The 23,362-nt window shown below is 39.3% G+C and overlaps 1 protein-coding gene across 1 annotated transcript in view; it reads left to right on the top strand.

Annotated features, from left to right (window-relative positions):
• The window catches only part of LOC147871107 (transformation/transcription domain-associated protein-like), a 178,249-nt gene that overhangs the window by 67,775 nt on the left and 87,112 nt on the right, over positions 1 to 23,362 (top strand). Inside the window, exons 2-6 of the mRNA XM_087341186.1 lie at positions 14,002 to 14,153; positions 14,626 to 14,723; positions 15,223 to 15,308; positions 15,579 to 15,761; positions 16,108 to 19,293. Of these exons, the coding sequence (XP_087197312.1) occupies positions 14,002 to 14,153; positions 14,626 to 14,723; positions 15,223 to 15,308; positions 15,579 to 15,761; positions 16,108 to 16,158 (570 nt within the window). The 3' untranslated portion in view covers positions 16,159 to 19,293. The remainder of the gene's footprint in view (positions 1 to 14,001; positions 14,154 to 14,625; positions 14,724 to 15,222; positions 15,309 to 15,578; positions 15,762 to 16,107; positions 19,294 to 23,362) is intronic.

Raw genomic sequence — 23,362 nt, 5'->3', positions numbered from 1 at the left:
AAATTTAAATGTCTCTATCCTCCAAACCCTTGGACATACATTGACGTGACTCTGACAGGAAGTTGACATATACGTTCCCTCAAGGTGACATAAGTTTTGTCTCTCAGATTCCTACAGATCGGGAGATATTTGCCTTTTAAAAATTTACTTTCGATTAATCTCTAAACATTTAAATGTCTCTATCCTCCAAACCCTTGGACATACCTTGACGTGACTATGACATGAAGTTGACATATACGTTCCCTCAAAGTGACATAAGTTTTGTCTCTCAGATTAATACAGATCGGGAGATATTTGCCTTTTCAAAAATTGACTTTCGAATAATCTCGAAAAATTAAAATGTCTCTATCCTCCAAACCCTTGGACATACATTGACGAGACTGTGACATGAAGTTGACATACGCGTTCCCTCAAAGTGACATAAGGTTTGTCTCTTAGATTCCTATTGATCGGGAGATATTTGCCTTTTAAAAATTGACTTTCGAATAATCTCGAAAAATTTAAATGTCTCTATCCTCCAAACCCTTGGACATACATTGACGAGACTGTGACATGAAGTTGACATACGCGTTCCCTCAAAGTGACATAAGGTTTGTCTCTCAGATGCCTATAGATCGGGAGATATTTGCCTTTTAAAAATTGACTTTCGAATAATCTCGAAAAATTAAAATGTCTCTATCGTCCAAAACCTTGGACATACATTGACGAGACTGTGACATGAAGTTGACAGATGCGTTCCCTCAAAGAGACATAAGGTTTTGTCTCTCAGATGCCTACTGTTCGGGAGATATTTGCCTTTTAAAAATTGACTTTCAAATAATCTCTAAAAATTTAAATGTATCTATTCTCCAAACCCTTGGATATACATTGACGAGATTCTGACATGAAGTTGACATATACGTTCCCTCTAAGTGACATAAGTTTCGTCTCTCAGATTCCTACAGATCGGGAGATATTTGCCTTTTAAAAATTGACTTTCGAATAATCTCTAAAAATTTAAATGTCTCTATCCTCCAAACCCTTGGACATTCATTGACGTGACTCTGACAGGAAGTTGACATATATGTTCCCTCAATGTGACATTAGTTTTGTCTCTCAGATTCCTACAGATCGGGAGATATTTGTCTTTTAATAATTCACTTTCGAATAATCTGGAAAAATTAAAATGTCTCTATCCTCCAAACCCTTGGACATACATTGACGAGACTCTGACATGAAGTTGACATATGCGTTCCCACAAAGTGGCATAAGGTTTGTCTCTCAGATGCCTACAGATCGGGAGATATTTGCCTTTTAAAAATTGACTTTCAAATAATCTCGAAAAATTAAAATGTCTCTATCGTCCAAACCCTTGGACATACATTGACGAGACTCTGACATGATGTTGACATATGCGTTCCCTCAAAGTGACATAATGTTTGTCTCTCAGATGCCTACAGATCGGGAGATATTTGCCTTTTAAAAATTGACTTTCGAATAATCTCTAAAAATTAAAATGTCTCTATCGTCCAAACCCTTGGACATACATTGACGAGATTCTGACATGAAGTTGACATATACGTTCCCTCTAAGTAACATATGTTTCGTCTCTTAGATTCCTACAGAACGGGAGATATTTGCCTTTGAAAAATTGACTTTCGAATAATCTCTAAAAATTTAAATGTCTCTATCCTCCAAACCCTTGGACATACATTGACGTGACTCTGACAGGAAGTTGACATATACGTTCCCTCAAGGTGACATAAGTTTTGTCTCTTAGATTCCTACAGATCGGGAGATATTTGCCTTTTAAAAATTTACTTTCGATTAATCTCTAAACATTTAAATGTCTCTATCCTCCAAACCCTTGGACATACCTTGACGTGACTATGACATGAAGTTGACATATACGTTCCCTCAAAGTGACATAAGTTTTGTCTCTCAGATTAATACAGATCGGGAGATATTTGCCTTTTCAAAAATTGACTTTCGAATAATCTCGAAAAATTAAAATGTCTCTATCCTCCAAACCCTTGGACATACATTGACGAGACTGTGACAGCAAGTTGACATATAAATTCCCTCAAAGTGACATAAGGTTTGTCTCTCAGATGCCTAAAGATCGGGAGATATTTGCCTTTTAAAAATTGACTTTCGAATAATCTCGAAAAATTAAAATGTCTCTATCCTCCAAACCCTTAGACATACATTGACGTGACTCTGACAGCAAGTTGACATATAAATTCCCTCAAAGTGACATAAGGTTTGTCTCTCAGATGCCTAAAGATCGGGAGTTATTTGCCTTTTAAAAATTGACTTTCGAATAATCTCGAAAAATTAAAATGTCTCTATCCTCCAAACCCTTGAACATACATTGACGAGACTCTGACATGAAGTTGACATATGCTTTCCCTCAAAGTGACAAAAGGTTTGTCTCTCAGATGCAAACAGATCGGGAGATATTGGCCTTTTAAAAATTGACTTTCGAATAATCTCGAAAAATTAAAATTTCTCTATCGTCCAAACCCTTGGACATACATTGACGAGATTCTGACATGTAGTTGGCATATACGTTCCCTCAAATTGATATAAGTTTTGTCTCTCAGATTCCTACAGTTCGGGAGATATTTGCCTTTTAAAAATTGACTTTCGAATAATCTCGTAAAATTAAAATATCTCTATCCTCCAAACCCTTGGACATACATTGACGTGACTCAGACAGGACGTTTACATATACGTTCCCTCAAAGTGACATAAGTTCTGTCTCTCAGATTCCTACAGATCGGGAGATATTTGCATTTTAAAAATTGACTTTCGAATAATCTCTAAAAATTTAAATGTCTCTATCCTCCAAACCCTTGGACATACATTGACGTGACTCTGACAGGAAGTTGACATATATGTTCCATCAATGTGACATTAGGTTTGTCTCTCAGATTCCTACAGATCGGGAGATATTTGCCTTTAAAAAATTGACTTTCGAATAATCTCGAGAAATTAAAATGTCTCTATCGTCCAAACCGTTGGACATACATTGACGAGACTCTGACATGAAGTTGACATATGCGTTCCCTCAAAATGACATAAGGTTTGTCTCTCAGATGCCTGCAGATCGGGAGATATTTGCCTTTTACATATTGACTTTCAAATAATCTCGAAGAATTTAAATGTGTCTATCGTCCAAACCGTTGGACATACATTGACGAGAATCTGACATGAAGTTGACATATACGTTCCCTCAAAGTGACATTAGTTTTGTCTCTCAGATTTATACAGATCGGGAGATATTTGCCTTTTAAAAATTGAATTTCGAATAATCTTGTAAAATTAAAATGTCTCTATCCTCCAAACCCTTGGACATACATTGACGTGACTCTGACAGGACATTTACATATACGTTCCCTCAAAGTGACATAAGGTTTGTCTCTCAGATTCCTACAGATCGGGAGATATTTGCCTTTTAAAAATTTACTTTCGAATAATCTCGTAAAATTAAAATGTCTCTATCCTCCAAACCCTTGGACATACATTGACGAGATTCTGACATGAAGTTGACATATATGTTCCCTCAAAGTGACATAAGTTTTGTCTCTCAGATGACTACAGATCGGGAGATATTGCCTTTTAAATATTGACTTTCGAATAATCTCTAAAAATTTAAATGTCTCTATCGTCCAACCCCTTGGACATACATTGACGAGATTCTGACATGAAGTTGACATATATGTTCCCTCAAAGTGACATAAGTTTTGTCTCTCAGATGCCTACAGATCGGGAGATATTTGCCTTTTAATAATTGACTTTCGAATAATCTCTAAAAATTTAAATGTCTCCATCCTCCAAACCCTTCGACATACATTGACGTGACTATTACATGAAGTTCACATATACGTTCCCTCAAAGTGACATAAGTTTTGTCTCTCAGATTAATACAGATCGGGATATATTTGCCTATTCAATAATTGACTTTCGAATAATCTCGAGAAATTTAAATGTCTCTATCCTGCAAACGCTTGGACATACATTGACGAGACTCTGACATGAAGTTGACATATGCGTTCCCTCAAAGTGACATAAGGTTTGTCTCTCAGATGCCTACAGATCGGGAGATATTTGCCTTTTAAAAATTGACTTTCGAATAATCTCGAAAAATTTAAATGTCTCTATCGTCCAAAACCTTGGACATACATTGACGAGACTCTGACATGAAGATGACATTTGCGTTCCCTCAAAGTGATATTAGGTTTGTCTCTCAGATGCCTACAGATCGGGAGATATTTGCCTTTTAAATATTGACTTTCGAATAATCTCTAAAAATTTAAATGTCTCTATCCTCCAAACCCTTGGACATACATTGACGTGACTCTGACAGGAAGTTGACATATATGTTCCCTCAAAGTGACATTAGTTTTGTCTCTCAGACTCCTACAGATCGGGAGATATTTGCCTTTTAATAATTCACTTTCGAATAATCTCGAAAAATTAAAATGACTCTATCCTCCAAACCCTTGGACATACATTGACGAGACTCTGACATGAAGTTGACATATGCGTTCCCACAAAGTGGCATAAGGTTTGTCTCTCAGATGCCTACAGATCGGGAGATATTTGCCTTTTAAAAATTGACTTTCAAATAATCTCGAAAAATTAAAATGTCTCTATCGTCCAAACCCTTGGACATACATTGGCGAGACTCTGACATGAAGTTGACATATGCGTTCCCTCAAAGTGACATAATGTTTGTCTCTCAGATGCCTACAGATCGGGAGATATTTGCCTTTTAAAAATTGACTTTCGAATAATCTCTAAAAATTAAAATGTCTCTATCGTCCAAACCCTTGGACATACATTGACGAGATTCTGACATGAAGTTAACATATACGTTCCCTCTAAGTAACATATGTTTCGTCTCTCAGGTTCCTACAGATCGGGAGATATTTGCCTTTTAAAAATTGACTTTCGAATAATCTCTAAAAATTAAAATGTCTCTATCCTCCAAACCCTTGGACATACATTGACGTGACTCTGACAGGAAGTTGACATATACGTTCCCTCAAGGTGACATAAGTTTTGTCTCTCAGATTCCTACAGATCGGGAGATATTTGCCTTTTAAAAATTTACTTTCGATTAATCTCTAAACATTTAAATGTCTCTATCCTCCAAACCCTTGGACATACCTTGACGTGACTATGACATGAAGTTGACATATACGTTCCCTCAAAGTGACATAAGTTTTGTCTCTCAGATTAATACAGATCGGGAGATATTTGCCTTTAAAAATAGACTTTCAAATAATCTCGAAAAATTAAAATGTCTCTATCCTCCAAACCCTTGGACATACATTGACGAGACTCTGACATGAAGTTGACATACGCGTTCCCTCAATGTGACATAAGGTTTGTCTCTTAGATTCCTATTGATCGGGAGATATTTGCCTTTTCAAAAATGGACTTTCGAATAATCTCTAAAAATTTAAATGTCTCTATCCTCCAAACCCCTAGACATACATTGACGTGACTCTGACAGCAAGTTGACATATAAATTCCCTCAAAGTGACATAAGGTTTGTCTCTCAGATTCCTACAGATCGGGAGATATTTGCCTTTTAATAATTCACTTTCGAATAATCTCGACATATTAAAATGACTCTATCCTCCAAACCCTTGGACATACATTGACGAGACTCTGACATGAAGTTGACATATGCGTTCCCACAAAGTGGCATAAGGTTTATCTCTCAGATGCCTACAGATCGGGAGATATTTGCCTTTTAAAAATTGACTTTCAAATAATCTCGAAAAATTAAAATGTCTCTATCGTCCAACCCCTTGGACATACATTGACGAGATTCTGACATGAAGTTGACATATATGTTCCCTCAAAGTGACATAAGTTTTGTCTCTCAGATACCTACAGATCGGGAGATATTTGCCTTTTAATAATTGACTTTCGAATAATCTCTAAAAATTTAAATGTCTCCATCCTCCAAACCCTTGGACATACCTTGACGTGACTATGACATGAAGTTGACATATACGTTCCCTCAAAGTGACATAAGTTTTGTCTCTCAGATTAATACAGATCGGGAGATATTTGCCTTTAAAAATAGACTTTCAAATAATCTCGAAAAATTAAAATGTCTCTATCCTCCAAACCCTTGGACATACATTGACGAGACTCTGACATGAAGTTGACATACGCGTTCCCTCAAAGTGACATAAGTTTTGTCTCTCAGATACCTACAGATCGGGAGATATTTGCCTTTTAATAATTGACTTTCGAATAATCTCGAAAAATTTAAATGTCTCTATCCTGCAAACGCTTTTACATACATTGACGAGACTCTGACATGAAGTTGACATATGCGTTCCCTCAAAGTGACATAAGGTTTGTCTCTCAGATGCCTACAGATCGGGAGATATTTGCCTTTTCATAAATTGACTTTCGAATAATCTCTAAAAATTTAAATGTCTCTATCCTCCAAACCCTTCTACATACATTGACGTGACTCTGACAGGAAGTTGACATATACGTTCCCTCAAGGTGACATAAGTTTTGTCTCTCAGATTCCTACAGATCGGGAGATATTTGCCTTTTAAAAATTTACTTTCGATTAATCTCTAAACATTTAAATGTCTCTATCCTCCAAACCCTTGGACATACCTTGACGTGACTATGACATGAAGTTGACATATACGTTCCCTCAAAGTGACATAAGTTTTGTCTCTCAGATTAATACAGATCGGGAGATATTTGCCTTTTCAAAAATTGACTTTCGAATAATCTCGAAAAATTAAAATGTCTCTATCCTCCAAACCCTTGGACATACATTGACGAGACTCTGACATGAAGTTGACATACGCGTTCCCTCAAAGTGACATAAGGTTTGTCTCTTAGATTCCTATTGATCGGGAGATATTTGCCTTTTCAAAAATTGACTTTCGAATAATCTCTAAAAATTTAAATGTCTCTATCCTCCAAACCCTTAGACATACATTGACGTGACTCTGACAGCAAGTTGACATATAAATTCCCTCAAAGTGACATAAGGTTTGTCTCTCAGATGCCTAAAGATCGGGAGATATTTGCCTTTTAAAAATTGACTTTCGAATAATCTCGAAAAATTAAAATGTCTCTATCCTCCAAACCCTTGAACATACATTGACGAGACTCTGACATGAAGTTGACATATGCTTTCCCTCAAAGTGACAAAAGGTTTGTCTCTCAGATGCAAACAGATCGGGAGATATTGGCCTTTTAAAAATTGACTTTCGAATAATCTCGAAAAATTAAAATTTCTCTATCGTCCAAACCCTTGGACATACATTGACGAGATTCTGACATGTAGTTGGCATATACGTTCCCTCAAATTGATATAAGTTTTGTCTCTCAGATTCCTACAGATCGGGAGATATTTGCCTTTTAAAAATTTACTTTCGAATAATCTCGTAAAATTAAAATATCTCTATCCTCCAAACCCTTGGACATACATTGACGTGACTCTCACAGGACGTTTACATATACGTTCCCTCAAAGTGACATAAGTTCTGTCTCTCAGATTCCTACAGATCGGGAGATATTTGCCTTTTAAAAATTGACTTTCGAATAATCTCTAAAAATTTAAATGTCTCTATCCTCCAAACCCTTGGACATACATTGACGTGACTCTGACAGGAAGTTGACATATATGTTCCCTCAAAGTGACATTAGGTTTGTCTCTCAGATTCCTACAGATCGGGAGATATTTGCCTTTAAAAAATTGACTTTCGAATAATCTCGAGAAATTAAAATGTCTCTATCGTCCAAACCGTTGGACATACATTGACGAGACTCTGACATGAAGTTGACATATGCGTTCCCTCAAAATGACATAAGGTTTGTCTCTCAGATGCCTGCAGATCGGAAGATATTTGCCTTTTACATATTGACTTTCAAATAATCTCGAAGAATTTAAATGTGTCTATCGTCCAAACCCTTGGACATACATTGACGAGAATCTGACACGAAGTTGACATATACGTTCCCTCAAAGTGACATAAGTTTTGTCTCTCAGATTAATACAGATCGGGAGATATTTGCCTTTTAAAAATTGAATTTCGAATAGTCTTGTAAAATTAAAATGTCTCTATCCTCCAAACCCTTGGACATACATTGACGTGACTCTGACAGGACATTTACATATACGTTCCCTCAAAGTAAAATAAGTTTTGTCTCTCAGATTCCTACAGATCGGGAGATATTTGCCTTTTAAAAATTTACTTTCGAATAATCTCGTAAAATTAAAATGTCTCTATCCTCCAAACCCTTGGACATACATTGACGAGACTCTGTCATGAAGTTGACAAATCCGTTCCCTCAAAGTGACATAAGTTTTGTCTCTCAGATGCCTACAGATCGGGAGATATTTGCCTTTTAATAATTGACTTTCGAATAATCTCTAAAAATTTAAATGTCTCCATCCTCCAAACCCTTCGACATACATTGACGTGACTATGAGATGAAGTTCACATATACGTTCCCTCAAAGTGACATAAGTTTTGTCTCTCAGATTAATACAGATCGGGATATATTTGCCTATTCAATAATTGACTTTCGAATAATCTCGAGAAATTTAAATGTCTCTATCCTGCAAACGCTTGGACATACATTGACGAGACTCTGACATGAAGTTGACATATGCGTTCCCTCAAAGTGACATAATTTTTGTCTCTCAGATGCCTACAGATCGGGAGATATTTGCCTTTTAAAAATTGACTTTCGAATAATCTCGAAAAATTTAAATGTCTCTATCGTCCAAAACCTTGGACATACATTGACGAGACTCTGACATGAAGTTGACATTTGCGTTCCCTCAAAGTGATATCAGGTTTGTCTCTCAGATGCCTACAGATCGGGAGATATTTGCCTTTTAAATATTGACTTTCGAATAATCTCTAAAAATTTAAATGTCTCTATCCTCCAAACCCTTGGACATACATTGACGTGACTATGACAGGAAGTTGACATATACGTTTCCTCAAAAAACATAAGTTTTGTCTTTCAGATTCCTACAGATCGGGAGATATTTGCCTTTTAAAAATTGACTTTCGAATAATCTCGAAAAATTAAAATGTCTCTATCCTCCAAACCCTTGGACATACTTTTACGTGACTTTGACAAAAAGTTGACATATGCGTTCCCTCAAAGTGACATAAGGTTTGTCTCTCAGATGATTACAGATCGTTAGATATTTGTTTTTTAAAAATTGACTTTCGAATAATCTCGAAAAATTTAAATGTCTCTATCCTCCAAACCCTTGGGATATACATTGACGTGTCTATGACATGAAGTTGACATATACGTTCCCTCAAAGTGGCATAAGTTTTGTCTCTCAGATTCCTACAGATCGGGAGATATTTGCCTTTTAAAAATTGACTTTCGAATAATCTCTAAAAATTTAAATGTCTCTATCCTCCAAACCCTTGGACATACATTGACGTGACTATGACATGAAGTTGACATATACGTTCCCTCAAAGTGACATAAGTTTTGTGTATCAGATTCCTACAGATCGGGAGATATTTGCCTTTTAAAATTTGACTTTCGAATAATCTCGAAAAATTTAAATGTCTCTATCCTCCAAACCCTTGGACATACATTATCGTGACTCTGACATGTAGTTGACATATGCGTTTCCTCAAAGTGACATAAGGTTTGTCTCTCAGATTCCTACAGATCGGGAGATATTTGACTTTCACAAATTGACTTTCGAATTATCTCGAAAAATTAAAATGTCTCTATCCTCCAAACCCTTGAACATACATTGACGTGACTCTGACAGGAAGTTGACATATAGTTTCCCTCAAAGTGACATAAGGTTTGTCTCTCAGATTCCTACAGATCGGGAGATATTTGCCTTTTGAAAATTGACTTTCGAATAATTTCTAAAAATTTAACCCATTGACAGGGGCTTGCTCTGTTGTGGTAATTGTGTTGCAAGTGTGATAGCAACTTAGATATGAATTATGTGAACGTGTAAGGTGTGGATGTCTAGTTATGTGTGTGGGGTGTTCTACGGAGTGTAGTAAAATAGTAGAAATGTCGGCCGCAATCACATTGCGTTGATAAGAGTCTGCTTCCTGGAAAGAATATGTTATTTCCTTTTATCTGCTTCATCCCATTTCACATTCTCAGTTCAAGCTAATACCACAGAAAGATCTTCAAAACGTCAGTCATTGTGAATATGTTCGGAAGCAGATGGGGGGGGGGGCTCTGCAGTTTCACTCGTTTAGGAAGTGCGGTGATGAAGATCTCTGGCATAGCTATACCGGACAGTCTTGATAATAGTGGGTGTCCGTTCTCTGACCCAGGAGGGCTTTAAAAGTGTGCTGACCACGCATTACTTAGTTTGTATTTTCTTCATGTAAATCTGTAAAGTGATGTCAAAGCGGGAGGTAACGGGAATACTTGGTGATCATCACCGAGAGGGAGTTTCCAAACAGTCTTTAACGGGAGATGCGCAATAGCAGTTGTCCTATGATCGAAAAGTTTGACTTGCCAGTGATGAGATTGCTTTTTGTAAGTCAGGTAAGTGCAATGAGTTTTATGGATTGTGTGTGTTTTTCTGCAAGTGGTTTTCAGCGAATATTGCCGGCATTAATTTTGTTGGTAGTGTATTAAGTGTTGATTGCTGCATGTGCCAAAATGAAGTCTGACGAAGTGAAGTTGGTGTTGTTGAAGTACGGTCACCAGTGGGCTGGGTCGTTGGGTGTGTTATAGATGCTCGTGAAGTACAACCTGGTGGCAGAGGGGCTGTGTAGTGGCGACATATGCAATAATCGTTAATAGTGCTTCGTTCATTGAGCTGTAGTTTACGAAATCCCACCTGTTTTCATAAATGATGGAAGATATTTAGGTTATGGAAATGTTTATTAGTTGGTGTCTTATAGGTGATGTTGGTCGTATTTTTCAAATGACTCAGCTCGCGAGACATTTTCGCCCTTCTGCAAAATTACTTGTGAGAAATTATCGCGCAGGGAGAATGTCTGTGCTGAATTTGCGTGATGTCTTGAGTGCCAACATGAAATGTGACGAGGATAAGTTCGTGTTGGAAAGGACGTGGACGATTTCACTGGGTGATTTATAGGTAGACGTGCAGGTATTCAAGAGTTGTGTCTGGTATCAATCTGAGCAGTAACATAACGGCGACCGACAGGTTATGTGACAAATGTGCCCTAGGATGTAGGCGATGTAGATGCAAATTGTGGGCTACTTGTTTCATAGTGCTTCGTGCTAAGTTGATTGAGCTGTAGTTTATTGGGTGTGGTTGGATCCATAAATTATTTTATGATTTTTGAGGTGATGGAAGTGATTGGTAGTTGGTTTCTTATAGGCGAAGTTGGTAGCTCGTTTCGCCTTAATTTTTTTCTTTACTTCCTGTCGTTTTTAAAGGAGAAGATGTGTCACTAATGGTATTCACGGAATAAAGTTTGAGGTCTTCATAATTTTACAGTCTTTGGAGTGGTATTTCAGTCAGCATTTGGTTCGTCAGTGCCGTGTAGTGTTCGCGGACGGGCATGTACCTCAGGTGTATTGTCGGTAGATGACAGGACAGTTCGTCAGGGTGCGCACATATTGATCATTGAATATCCCTCATGCTCCGCCGGTGGCGGGATGTGTTCGCTGTTTTTCAGACGTTGCCGTCCCTGCGTGCGAGAAAATGGCGCAGCTCCTCTGCTGTTATTGTTTACTTCGGACGGCGTGATGGTAGGATGCATGGCCAGTCGAGTGCAGCTTTACTCTCTTATATTTCCAATGCTTGCAAGTTTATTTGAACTGATGTTTGTCATCTTTCTCCTGTGTGAAGTACGTAAAGTGGGAAATATTTTGGTTGCACGAAAGGCCGGATTAGTTGCCAGTAGGTTATTAATGTGGTGTAGAGTGCCTTCGTAGTAAGAATTAATACTGGTCTCTCAATGCGGATGTTTATTTCTGTACATGGTTTTGTTTCAGGTAGGCGTGAATGCAAGCATATGGGATACTTCAGCCGTTATGCAGTTTCGAGTCCATCATTACTACGGAGGTAGCAAGACTTTGCTCCGGTAGCTGACATGACCACTGTGCATGATGGACACAATTCATCAGTCGATGCGGTTGGGATGACCCACAGACTCGTGGTGGCAGCCTCTGTTTTTGTGACTTGCATGTGGAAATTCAGTAGCTGTTGATTTAACTTTGTGCAAGAGCTTATCGCAGTGAAGAAGGTAGAAGTAAGCAGCTAGGGTTACAGGTTGTAATGTTGGTTATGTGGCCACCACACCACACCACACCACAGTTGCCCACTTTTGATTCCTAGTGACCAAGTATGGGGTGTTCGTAGCATGCCTCACAATGCCACAAGGAAGACCTCAGGCCCTCGTGCGATTATATACCTTGCTTTCCGAGGAGGTGTACTGTTATAGATTTAGTGGGAGTGCCTAGTCTGTCTCAAAGAGGAGTTTGAGATCAGGGGATGTGCTGAGTAGCAACTTTCATGTGAACTGTAGCTGTAGTGTGTGTTTACTGGCATCAACGAAGACATGGAGGACCAATTTGTCTGAATATCAGTGTTTCAGAAGATCAGTTGTGTGCGTGATGGGGAAGCAGCTTATTTGGAGTTGGAGTTGTGAAGAACCAGACAGAACGAAGCACCTGGAGTGTTTGTGACTTGGATAAGGAATTGCATTATTCAGGTATGTTAGAGAGTAGAGTTTCTTTGCATTCCATAGATCTTTCTTAGGACTAAACCATGGGATGCAGAGCAAGTCATTTCATACAGTAAACATAAACTTCAGGACTTCATTCAATATACTTTTGACACAATTACAAGAACGTGTTTCACATATGAATGTACATAACCTTCAGATTTTGCAATTCAAGTATGAAAGCTAATTTCAGTGCAGGCTTGAATACATTTATATCACAATTTAGAGTTTTAATTGTTGGTTGGTGATTATTAAATAACTTGACACGTGTAAAGTACACTCCTCTTTGACATTTAGCAGGGTTTACATCTTGTAATTCAATTATGTACATCTGTATTTCTTTTAAAATTATCCAACTTTTCCACCACAAATGATAGCAAGCAGAATATAAATTCACTTGCAAGTGGAAGTATATTAAATTTACGAAATTATTCTCTATAAGGTAAGCAGCTTTTGACACCTGCCATTGTTGTGATTATTTTCTTTTGCATGTAAAAAGCCTTATTAGTGTGTGTGATAAGGAATTGCATTATTCAGGTATGTTAGAGAGTAGAGTTTCTTTGCATTCCATAGATCCTTCTTAGGAGTAATCCAAAGGATGCAGTACAAGTCATTTCATACAATAAACATAAACTTCAGGACTTCATTCAATATATGTAAACCTCAGTACTTTTGACACAATGCAAGGACGTGTTTCATATGTGAATGTACATAACCTTCAGATTCTGCAATACAGGTATTAAAAAAAATTACAAATTAATATACATAAACCTCAGAATTTTAAATAGAAATGCAAAACCACTTTAAATATAGATTATAGATATACATAAAACTGAAGAAATTTCAGCAGAGGTGAAATAAACTGCAGAATGGAAAGTGTGAGTGATGAGGTGACCTCTCAATGCACGCTTGAACACCTTTAAATCATTTAGAGTTTAAATTGTTGGTGGAAGATTATTAAATAACTTGGTACGCGTATAGTACGTTCCTTTTTGACGTTTATTAGGGTTAGCATAGACTATACAAAAATTATATGCTTGTAGTTAATTTTTATTTCAGTGTTGTTGAGATTTGTCAAAATTGTTTCCACTTGCAAAATAAAAGTCTAGGTGTCCATGAAACCCAAAGTTTCTGGAAATAAATATGACATGCGCCCTGATGTGGAGAAAAGGTGTTTAGAGTATTACAGTAAGTGCAGTACGTGAAAGTATTATAACAATGCCGCATGGAAGTTACTGTAACTAAAACATTTCACTTTCCTTAGTCGTTATAACTTGAAACTGTTGCTTGTGTTTTCTAGGTCGTGGAGACAGCATCTAGTGCTCAGAAGTCAAGCACGACGGATCCGTTCTACCGTCGTCAGTGCTGGGAAATAATTTGCTGTTTCTTGGTGGCATCCCTGAATTTTAATGATGATGAGAATAGAGTGCAGCAGCTTTTCTCCTGTCCAAGGTATATAAGAGCAGTTGGAGGCAGAAGAATATTGTCAAACTAACCTCATTCTTGATATTAAAATAGTGTACAAAATAAAAGATGTTTTTCCAGCCTGATGGTACTAACATGACATAACAGATTGTTAATCACTGGCTTTTCTTCGCAGAATTGTAAGCGAGTCCCAAGGCAGTCTATGAGGCACTGATATAGATTTTTCTCTGAGCACCCAGAACTCATTATTTACTGGTACAGTGAGCCCGTTAGAGGCTGTATCACAATTAGTTTGGGTTTAGTATCCTGCCAGTACCAGGAGGCTTCTACAAGTAATGTATTTCTTTGTCATATCATAAACCCAGATTTCCCATTTACTCTGTCCCTCATACATCAGTTGCTGATTTAGGAAGCAGCTACTGCATTGGCCACTGCTGTGACCATTGAACATTAGGATGTGAGTGTAATTATCTGTACTTATTGTGATTCGCTGTTGCAGTTTTGATGATCCACATGTGGAGATCTCCGCAGTCCATGGGATTCCGTTCAGATTGCAGGACAAGCAAGACAGAGCCACTCACCAGATGGCAGTCACAGGTAAGTTTATCCATTTGAGTAAATTGTTTAATAAAATTCTTTTCTGAATTACAATGCCATTATTGAAGGAAGAAGACCATTTGTCCTGAAAAGTAGTAAATGGTTTTAATGAAATAAAGAACTTGTCTATTTCTTCTATTGAGACTACAAAGAAACAATGAAGAACGTGATTTTTCTTTGCCAGTTTAAGGAACCACATTTTGAGGCTGACCTCCACATAGTTCTATAATTGAGAATGCATGGAGTTTACCTCCATGCTCCCACTGCCTCATGGCATTGCGCTTAGTCACAAGGATAACTTCAGCTGATATAGCGAACCATTAAATGTTTAAAAACCATAATCGGTGTTGGTTTTCTGTAAGTCCAAGTGGTGTTAAAACCCAAAGACCACTGTGAGAACCTGAAATCTCTCTTAAAACCACATTTAGTACGTGAACTTGTTGAAAGCGTCTGCTTCATATCTGGAACAGCCAGTAAGGCCTGTTGTGTAAGTTGGTAGGAGTGTTTGTTGCTGCAGCCATGAAAGAGTTACGACGGTGTTCCTTGTGTGTCACTACACAATGGTGGCGATATCACAGGCAGCTGGTGAGTTCAGTTTTATAAATTTAGATTGTTCAACATTGAAACAATTTATATTACTGTTGGTGAAGTTTCCACCTTTGCTTCCAGAAGGCATTATAAAGTGGCATTACTGATGGTGATATGGAAAATAAATCTAATTGATACGGCTACCTCTTGCCCCTTGTCGGTTGAATTCACCTTAGTAGTAGAAGTGCTACAGATGTTGGCTGTATTGTAGTGGCTTGCCATTTCTTAATCTTTCATTTACGTCCTTTCTTTATGACATCAAAACAGGCGAACCTGAAGGGCATGGACCGACTGGTGTTTATAGACTCCCTTGCTGTCATAATGGGGCACGAGGAGAGGGAGCCGTGTAAGCCGGGACACCTCGGCTCCAAACAGACGGCAAGCGAACTGTTCGTTAAATATCCACTGAATCAGTGGCAAGGGAAGTTGCGTGGGTCTGACGTGAAGTGTGTGAGTTGTAGAGTTTGTAGTTGCAGTATTATGACGTGTGGAATAATGGCCCACTTGGCGAATGTTTTAAATTTGCTGGGGAGGAGGAAAGAAAGGCTCCAGTATGAATCTGTGAGCGAGGGAGTTAAGAATTTGTCAGGTCGCTGGTTGTGACCCGTATTTAAAGTTAACTTGTGAATGGGTTTGTAATGAACTTGACAGAATTTGTCTTCTGAAAATGGAAGGTCCTTGTTCATTGGCTAAGGTGGGAGTGTTAACTGCTTGGTGAAGTAAAACTGTGTGTTCTTAGAAGAGTGTGATGTCTTGATTTCTTGAATGTGAATGTATTTTCTCTTTCTGGGAGTAGCAGATTACGAGAAACAGAATGATCCTTCAGATTCAACTGAGCACCACGTGACCCGCGTACTGCCAGCCAGAGAGGCGTTGAAGTACGTGCGGCAACAGTTGGCAGACCGACTTGATGTCAGAAGATTAAACCTGCTGGGACAAAGAAGGAACCTCGTATCCGCAAGAGACTGATATCGGTCTGAACCAGGCATTCGTTGTGTGAGTACATGAGCATTAGAATGTATTTGATGTGGTTGTCGTGTGAGAGAGATGAGTCTGTCCAATTTTATTAGGTACTTTAGATGTTGTGAACTTAAATGTGAGATTTGATATGTTGAAAGACGTAAATGTGGTGAGGGATTGGCATTATTGCAGTATCTGTGGTACGCTGGAGGCATTCATGATATTGTTCATAGGATATCAGAATGTGAGGTTTATTTATCCTTTTTAGACGAGGGTGGTGACTATTTGTGATAAGGTTTTGTTACATGTGAGATGTGTGCAGTGCTGAGGAGCCTTTAATGTGGTCTGTTTACTAATTAATAAGTGAGCATTTGCCAGTGTAAGTAATTTAGTTTTGTGCACAGTGAGCGGAGCTGCCGGGATATTTTCTGTGCTTTTGGTTAATTTTGAGAGTTTGCTGTGTTGAGCAAGGGGATCGGTTACAAAACTTGTAAGTTTGTGGTGTGGTGTTCGTTATGAATTTGGATTTGCTTGCAAAAATGGAGATGACTGTCAGAGGTTCCATTTATTTAAGACTTAACCATAAGTTGAGAGTTGTCAGGTGTCAGTCTCATGGACATGTGATGAGGCTCAGTATTACTTCTGGTATATTCCGTGGTTGCGGGTGGGGTAAGGGGATTTGCATTAGGATTGAGGAGTGGTTTGGTTGGTTGGAACCAAGTATAGAAAGGCAGTGCCACTTATGTGGGTCACAATGTACCAGTGCTGGTGTTGTCAGGATTGTTATTTTATGTCTGTAAAATGGTTGTGAAGAGTTCTTGGCTTACGAAAGACTAATTTGTTAGTGTTGTCAGTCAGATTGTTTATAGGAAGAATGTAGAGATTGTGTTTTTGTGTGTGTGAGAGAGAGACAGGCCGAAGTTATTGACCATTTAGCTTGGTTAAAGATTGTTGACCTGGAAATGAAATGATATATGATGTCTGTTTGGTGTTCGTTGACCACCTTAGCTGCTCCCTCATAAATATATTTTTACATAACCCCTCCTTCCTCTCATCTTGGGCTCCCATATCGCACCCACTAAAACCCTCAGTTATTTTTTTAGAGGGCAGAAATCAGGAAGGAAATGCATACAATACGAAACCCGTGTCTCCCCTCCTTTCATTTCTAGAACTACTACTGTAAGAATCCGCGCTGAAATGGAAGGGAGAGGACTTTAAGTGGTACAGCTCTTTTGCAGGATTTTTGTTAAAATATTAGAGTGTTTGAGCTGTCTGTGAGTGAAGATTCCTTTGCGTATGATTCTTGGAGGTAGAACGTAGCTTTGTTTGTTGCACGTTTTATTGATCTTGTTATTGGGTAGTCAATCAACATACGATCACGATGTTGAAGGGGTCCCGGGATATTAATAAACATTGTGACCACAATCAGAAATTCTCGTGTAGACATGCTGGCAATTCAGTAATCAGCGTGCACTAAAACTCATCTCGTAAAACTGTTTATTGACGTAATGTCAGATACAAAATATTGTTTTGTAGAATTGCTTTCTTTATTTTGTTGTGTTTCTACTTGTTAAAGTTGTTACATTGAGAGTGCTGCTGCTGGTGTCATGGAGAGATGTTTCCTCAAAGTAAGAAATTTTTGGTGGCTCTCCTTTACTTAGTGGGGAATCCCCACGTCCACAGTACAGAATGTCTAAGTATTTGCGACCGGGTTGGTGGCCCCAGCACCCTGCCAGTTTCTTTGGCACTTACAGTCATCCTTCCATCATGTTATGTGAATTGGGTGTGGAGCGAGGGAGAGAAGGCAGGCAGTTGTCTTCTGGCAAACTGCTGCTTCTGTAATTGCTGGAAATGTGACCATACGAGTAACCAAGACTTTGAATAAAAATCTGAACCAAGATGTGGGCGTAGGTTTGCGGATTGTTTTAAAAAGGGTAGCAGAAAAATTGAACGTAGTTTAGCGTAATGAATGGCGCGTTGCTTTGGTTAACAAGGAAATGATCATTTTTTTACCGTAGCCGAAACAAATTATTTACGAACATACAGTCACGAAGGTCATATTGAACGGCTTTTCGCGTTTGCTTTACTTCATCGTTTTGTCGTCTGATTTGACTTCGTTTGTCCCCACCATCTTCCTACGTGATACGACCATAATTCGTTGCGTTGGATACATTACTGGGCGGGGGAAAAGGGTCCCTTTGTAATTTATGAAAGTGACATTTGACAACTTCCTGAAGCGTAGCCTAGAACGTTTGTACATTGGCCGACAGAATTCGTGTATTTCTACATTGTTTTGAGGTCTTGTTCGTCCTCGTAATCGTTAGAAAACAACTCGGCTCAATTTGAATACTAAGAAAAGTGTTAAAACTAGCTACTACGTGTTTGTCCAGGAAGGCACTGATGTTTTGTAGTTGGTAATATTACCAGTTTGTTAGGATTCTAGTGAGGCAGTCAGAAAGGGAAAGAATGAGCACGGAAGTTGCATATGGCAGATCAGATGTTTGGAAGAAGAAGATGGCAATAATGATGATGACAGTAATTGCAGTAAACTTGTCTTACTTTTTTTTTCAGAATCGTCACCTTTACTCGGAACACCTGATGTGATCTGGATATGCCATTCTGGTCGCTGTGGTGTGACAGCAGATAGGTTGCGGTGTTTAAATATCAGTGTTGTAATGCAGTTTGGAATATGCAGGGTTCCTAATGAGGTAGGATGTGGAAAGAGGCAACTCCATTCTGAATGAATCTGGTTTCATGTGGAATGTCACGGCCATTGCACTTTGGAATTTCCTGGAAACTCGGCTATGCTGTCAGAGGAATTTTGCACTTATCTTCATCCAAGATTGTTTCCTTCCACACAAAAGTCTGAGCTACGCCGCAGTTTAAAATATAAGGTGACATTTCCATTGATCTGTCTTTTACACGAACATTTGTCATTTCAGAGTTGGTGACCGTGAAATAATGACTTTCTGTACAGACTGGATGCAGCGGCTTGTTATCGTTTAGGTTCAGCTGTAACAAGGTAAATGTTAGGTGGAAGGAATATGTTGTTTGTGGCATTTCTTACTAATATAGAATATCACAATTTCTTATCTTATATAAGAATTATTAAGAAATCTGTCAAACTGCCCTCCACTCTTTCCATTTTAGTTTTGATTAGATCGATCATTGCTGGTGGACGTCGTGGTCTCATACAATTGAACAAAGTTTGAGGTAAGGGATTCCTATTTATTATTATTGTTCATCACATTTATTGTTTTCATCTGCATTTTTGAACTCGTGTACGAGAATTAGACTTGTCTTCTTTTTAAAACAATTTCAATTAACATTAGATTGACTTGTGTGTGTTCACGGCAACATTGATAATAAAAGAATATTCCAGTAGGCAATTAACTTTTTACAATTTTAAAGGAATTAAACGTGTTTCGTATCCCAGAATCTAAATAAAAATATGTCGATGCTAAGAAGTGGGGTTTATATTCTCAACAATAATTCTAACGCTTTTCATCTCTTGATACATCGACATTATTAAAGCGTTTTAGGGAACTGAGAAGAAATTTTATTCCGGTTTCACAAGCCTTAATTATCGACAAATCTCCCTCTCATTATCTCCCTACATCAGCAGATTAAATCCGGGGAATGTTTGCTATTATTGAGTGCAAAGAATTTATGGGTGCAAAACGTGGTCTCTCTCTTTCAGGGAGGAACATAGAGTGAGGGGCTCTGAGAACAGAGTGTCGAGGAAGATGTCTGGACCCAAAACGGGAGTGGGACGGATAACAGAGAAAAATGCATGACGAGCTCCTCAGCCGATGTTTTTAGGGCGAGTTGAAAGTTTACAAGGCCTGAAGGGAACACCTCGGCGTAGGTGGGAAGATAACATTAAGACGAATCTTACGAAGATGGGTCTCAATGGAGTGAACTGGATGCAACTGACTCAGGATAGACCCCGGTGGTGGGCTTTTGTGAACACGATGATGTACCCGACAGACATTAAGGTGGCTCATAAATCCTTTGAAAGTGTGACAAAGTTCAAATACTTGGGAACAACAAAAACGATTCAAAATGATGCTCACGACGAAGTTAGGAGGAGACTAAATTCCGGAAATGCTCGCTACATCTCAGTTCAAAATATTTTGTCTTCCCGTCTGATTTCTAAGAACCTGAAGATTAAAATATACAAAACAATAATCTTGCCTGTTGTGTGGTATGGGTGCGAAACATGGTCTCTCACTCAGAGGGAGGAACACAGATTGCAGGTGTTTGAGAATCGGGTGTTTAGGAGGATATTTGGGCCTAGGAGAGAAGATGATGGGGCATGGAGAAAACTGCACAATGACGAGCTTAAAAATCTGTACTCCTCCCCCAATATTGTCAGGGTGATTAAGTCGAGAAGAATGAGATGGTCTGGGCATGTAGCGTGCATGGATGGGACAAGAGGTTTGCACCGGGAAGCCTGAGGGGGAGAGACCTCTGGGGAGACCTAGACGTAGATGGGAGGATAATCTCAGGCGGGATCTATGGGAGATAGGAGTTGAAGGAGACTGGATTTTGTTGGCCCAGGACAGGGTCCGGTGGAGGGCTTTGGTTAGTTCGGTGATGAACCTTCTGGTTCGGTAAGCCATCTAGTTAGTTAATCGGTCAACGACATGACCAGCTTTCTTATTAATTATGATTGTCCCAGTTGGCGCTGCTCGCAACAGTTACCTTCGTTGCAACTAAAGGTACGACATTTTATTTTACATCCATTGTCCTAGCACTGTGCGAGATTATGTCAAGAACTTCTTTACAGTTCGTGTACTGATTAAGTTACAAGTTCACGCTGCAACCTGTAGCAACTAGATATCGTGTCAGTGTTAACTGATTTTCCGTTTATTCATGCAAGTGGAATGGGACATAATGGCCACCCGATATGTAGGACTGTTTGTAGTGGCAGCTTGCTGCAATGGAGTGCGATACTGACCGGGTTAATACGAACCACACAATCGTATGTCCCAGTGACGCATTAAACCACGGAAGACATTGTACACAACCTTGACTTAATCACATTAACGTATAGATGCTTCTGGAGTGTGTGCCCATAAGAATAGCAGTAACTTGGGTGTGCTGTTTGAATGGATTTATCTGAAATGACATATGGGAATACCTCCCCCTACAAGCGTTGATGGGTACCTCATTCAGGCGTAAGCTCCCAGTCTATTTGCGCAAACGCAATTATGACAGAAACAATATCTGCTGTGGAAACCTCAAATCTTACAATATAGTTCTGGTTTGAGGGGGTAAGTAGAGGATTACATGACCTACCAAGCTAAGATGCTAGATGTGGGAATTCCTTTTCGAAATTTTTTGCTCAGAATATAAATTTTGGGCCAAGCTGGTGCGGCATTACTTTTCTCTCTTTAACTCCCTCTGCATTTATGACCTCCTCCCCCCCCATCTGGACACATCACATCAACTGGATGCTGTATGGACGTAGAATACCACGCGGCAAACACATACGTACTGTGGCAAAGTCCGTCATAAATAAATATGAATCTGCCTTCAATGTGTGGATAATGGCAACCCATATCAACATGAGTACCATCAGACATACATGAATGTACAAAAGAAATGTATTTAATCTCGATCTTATGTATACATGGGATATACGGATATCCGCACGTAGGAACGTTGAAACTTCGATATCAGCAGACGTGCGTGATTACACCAAACGCACTGATGATAATGTTTGGCATGTATTGCCTTACGTCAGTGGTCCCCAACCTTTTTTTCCTTTCTCTGGACAAATAAGATACGGACACCAAATAATACACAAAACAACACGACGTTTATTGATACAAGAAACCACGCAATCAAAAATACGTAATTTTATAAGTACAATTATTATTACTCAAGTGGGAAGTTAGTGTGATGTTTGGCACTGCATTTCAGCGGCCAGTTTTACAAATTTGGGAGAGTAGGATGATGTTGCTGCTCGCAATCGTCAAGATGGGCATTAGTACGTAGAGAACTGTGCTTTGATTTTATAATGTTCATGGTTGAACGGCATTTATTATTCAGTATAACCTCTTTCCTTATCAACGCGGGCACCGCGTTGGGGACCACTGTTGTACATTATTTCGCCCTCACATCTTCATCAGTTATCAGAGTGATTATTCTCTTGTAACATTGATGTCACTGTTACGTCAAGGTCATGACAAAGTCAAGACAAGTTCGCCCCAATAGTTTGCCAGATAGAGGTCTTTAAAATTCTCAAGGTCATACGTATTTATGCCAAACGGCAAATACCTGATTGACCATACTCATGTCAAAATGAGGTCACGTATAGGTCAAGGAAGCCACGACAAATTCGGCCCAATAGTTTCGTAGATACTGGTCTTAAAAAATCTCAAGGTTATATCTTCTCACCAATATTTCTGCTAGCCAGCCACCCTAGGGCCACACCCTTTACCCCAGGGCCACTACCCCAGTCGCACCCCTTCCCAGGGCTATCCCCTTCTTTGGGCCAACCCTCATGATCACCCCTACCCAAGATCGCCCCCCCGGGACCATCCCCTCAGGATCCCTGCAGCATCACCATATCCCAGGAACCACAGGATCCCCTAGGACCCCAGGATTCCCTGGACACTGCCCTCTAGGATCACGGCAGGATCCCCGAAGACAATCACCTCTAGGATCCCCTATAACCCCCTCCAGGATTCCTCGGATTTACCAGGACTCCCCATGACCATCCTAGTATTCCCCACAGATTTCCTAGGATCCCCACCAAGAATTCCCTACCCAGATCTAGCAAAATCTGCCACCAAACATTTCCAACAGAATTTCCCACGATCGCAACCCATGATTCCCAGGATATTCCCCTGGATTCACCACATAATATTACCCACGATCCTGCAGGATTCCCCACCAAAAATCCCCATATTATCCCACATAGGATCCACAACCAGAATTCAAAACGCGCCCTAACCCCCGCGCTCTAACCCCCGCGCCCTAACCCCCGCGCCCTAACCACCCCGCGCCCTAACCACCCCGCGCCCCACGAAGGGAGGTGGAGGCCCAGGCCGTTTCTTGAGCGAGCAGAGGCGCGGACC

The sequence above is a fragment of the Zootermopsis nevadensis genome, unplaced genomic scaffold (assembly GCF_977971745.1).
Source record: "Zootermopsis nevadensis isolate Lab colony 2312 unplaced genomic scaffold, Znev_1.0 Znev_ptg000064l, whole genome shotgun sequence".
Classification (NCBI taxonomy): Eukaryota; Metazoa; Arthropoda; class Insecta; order Blattodea; family Termopsidae; genus Zootermopsis; species Zootermopsis nevadensis.
The sequence above is the reverse complement of the archived record's forward strand: the minus strand, read 5'-3'. Positions and strand labels throughout refer to the sequence as shown.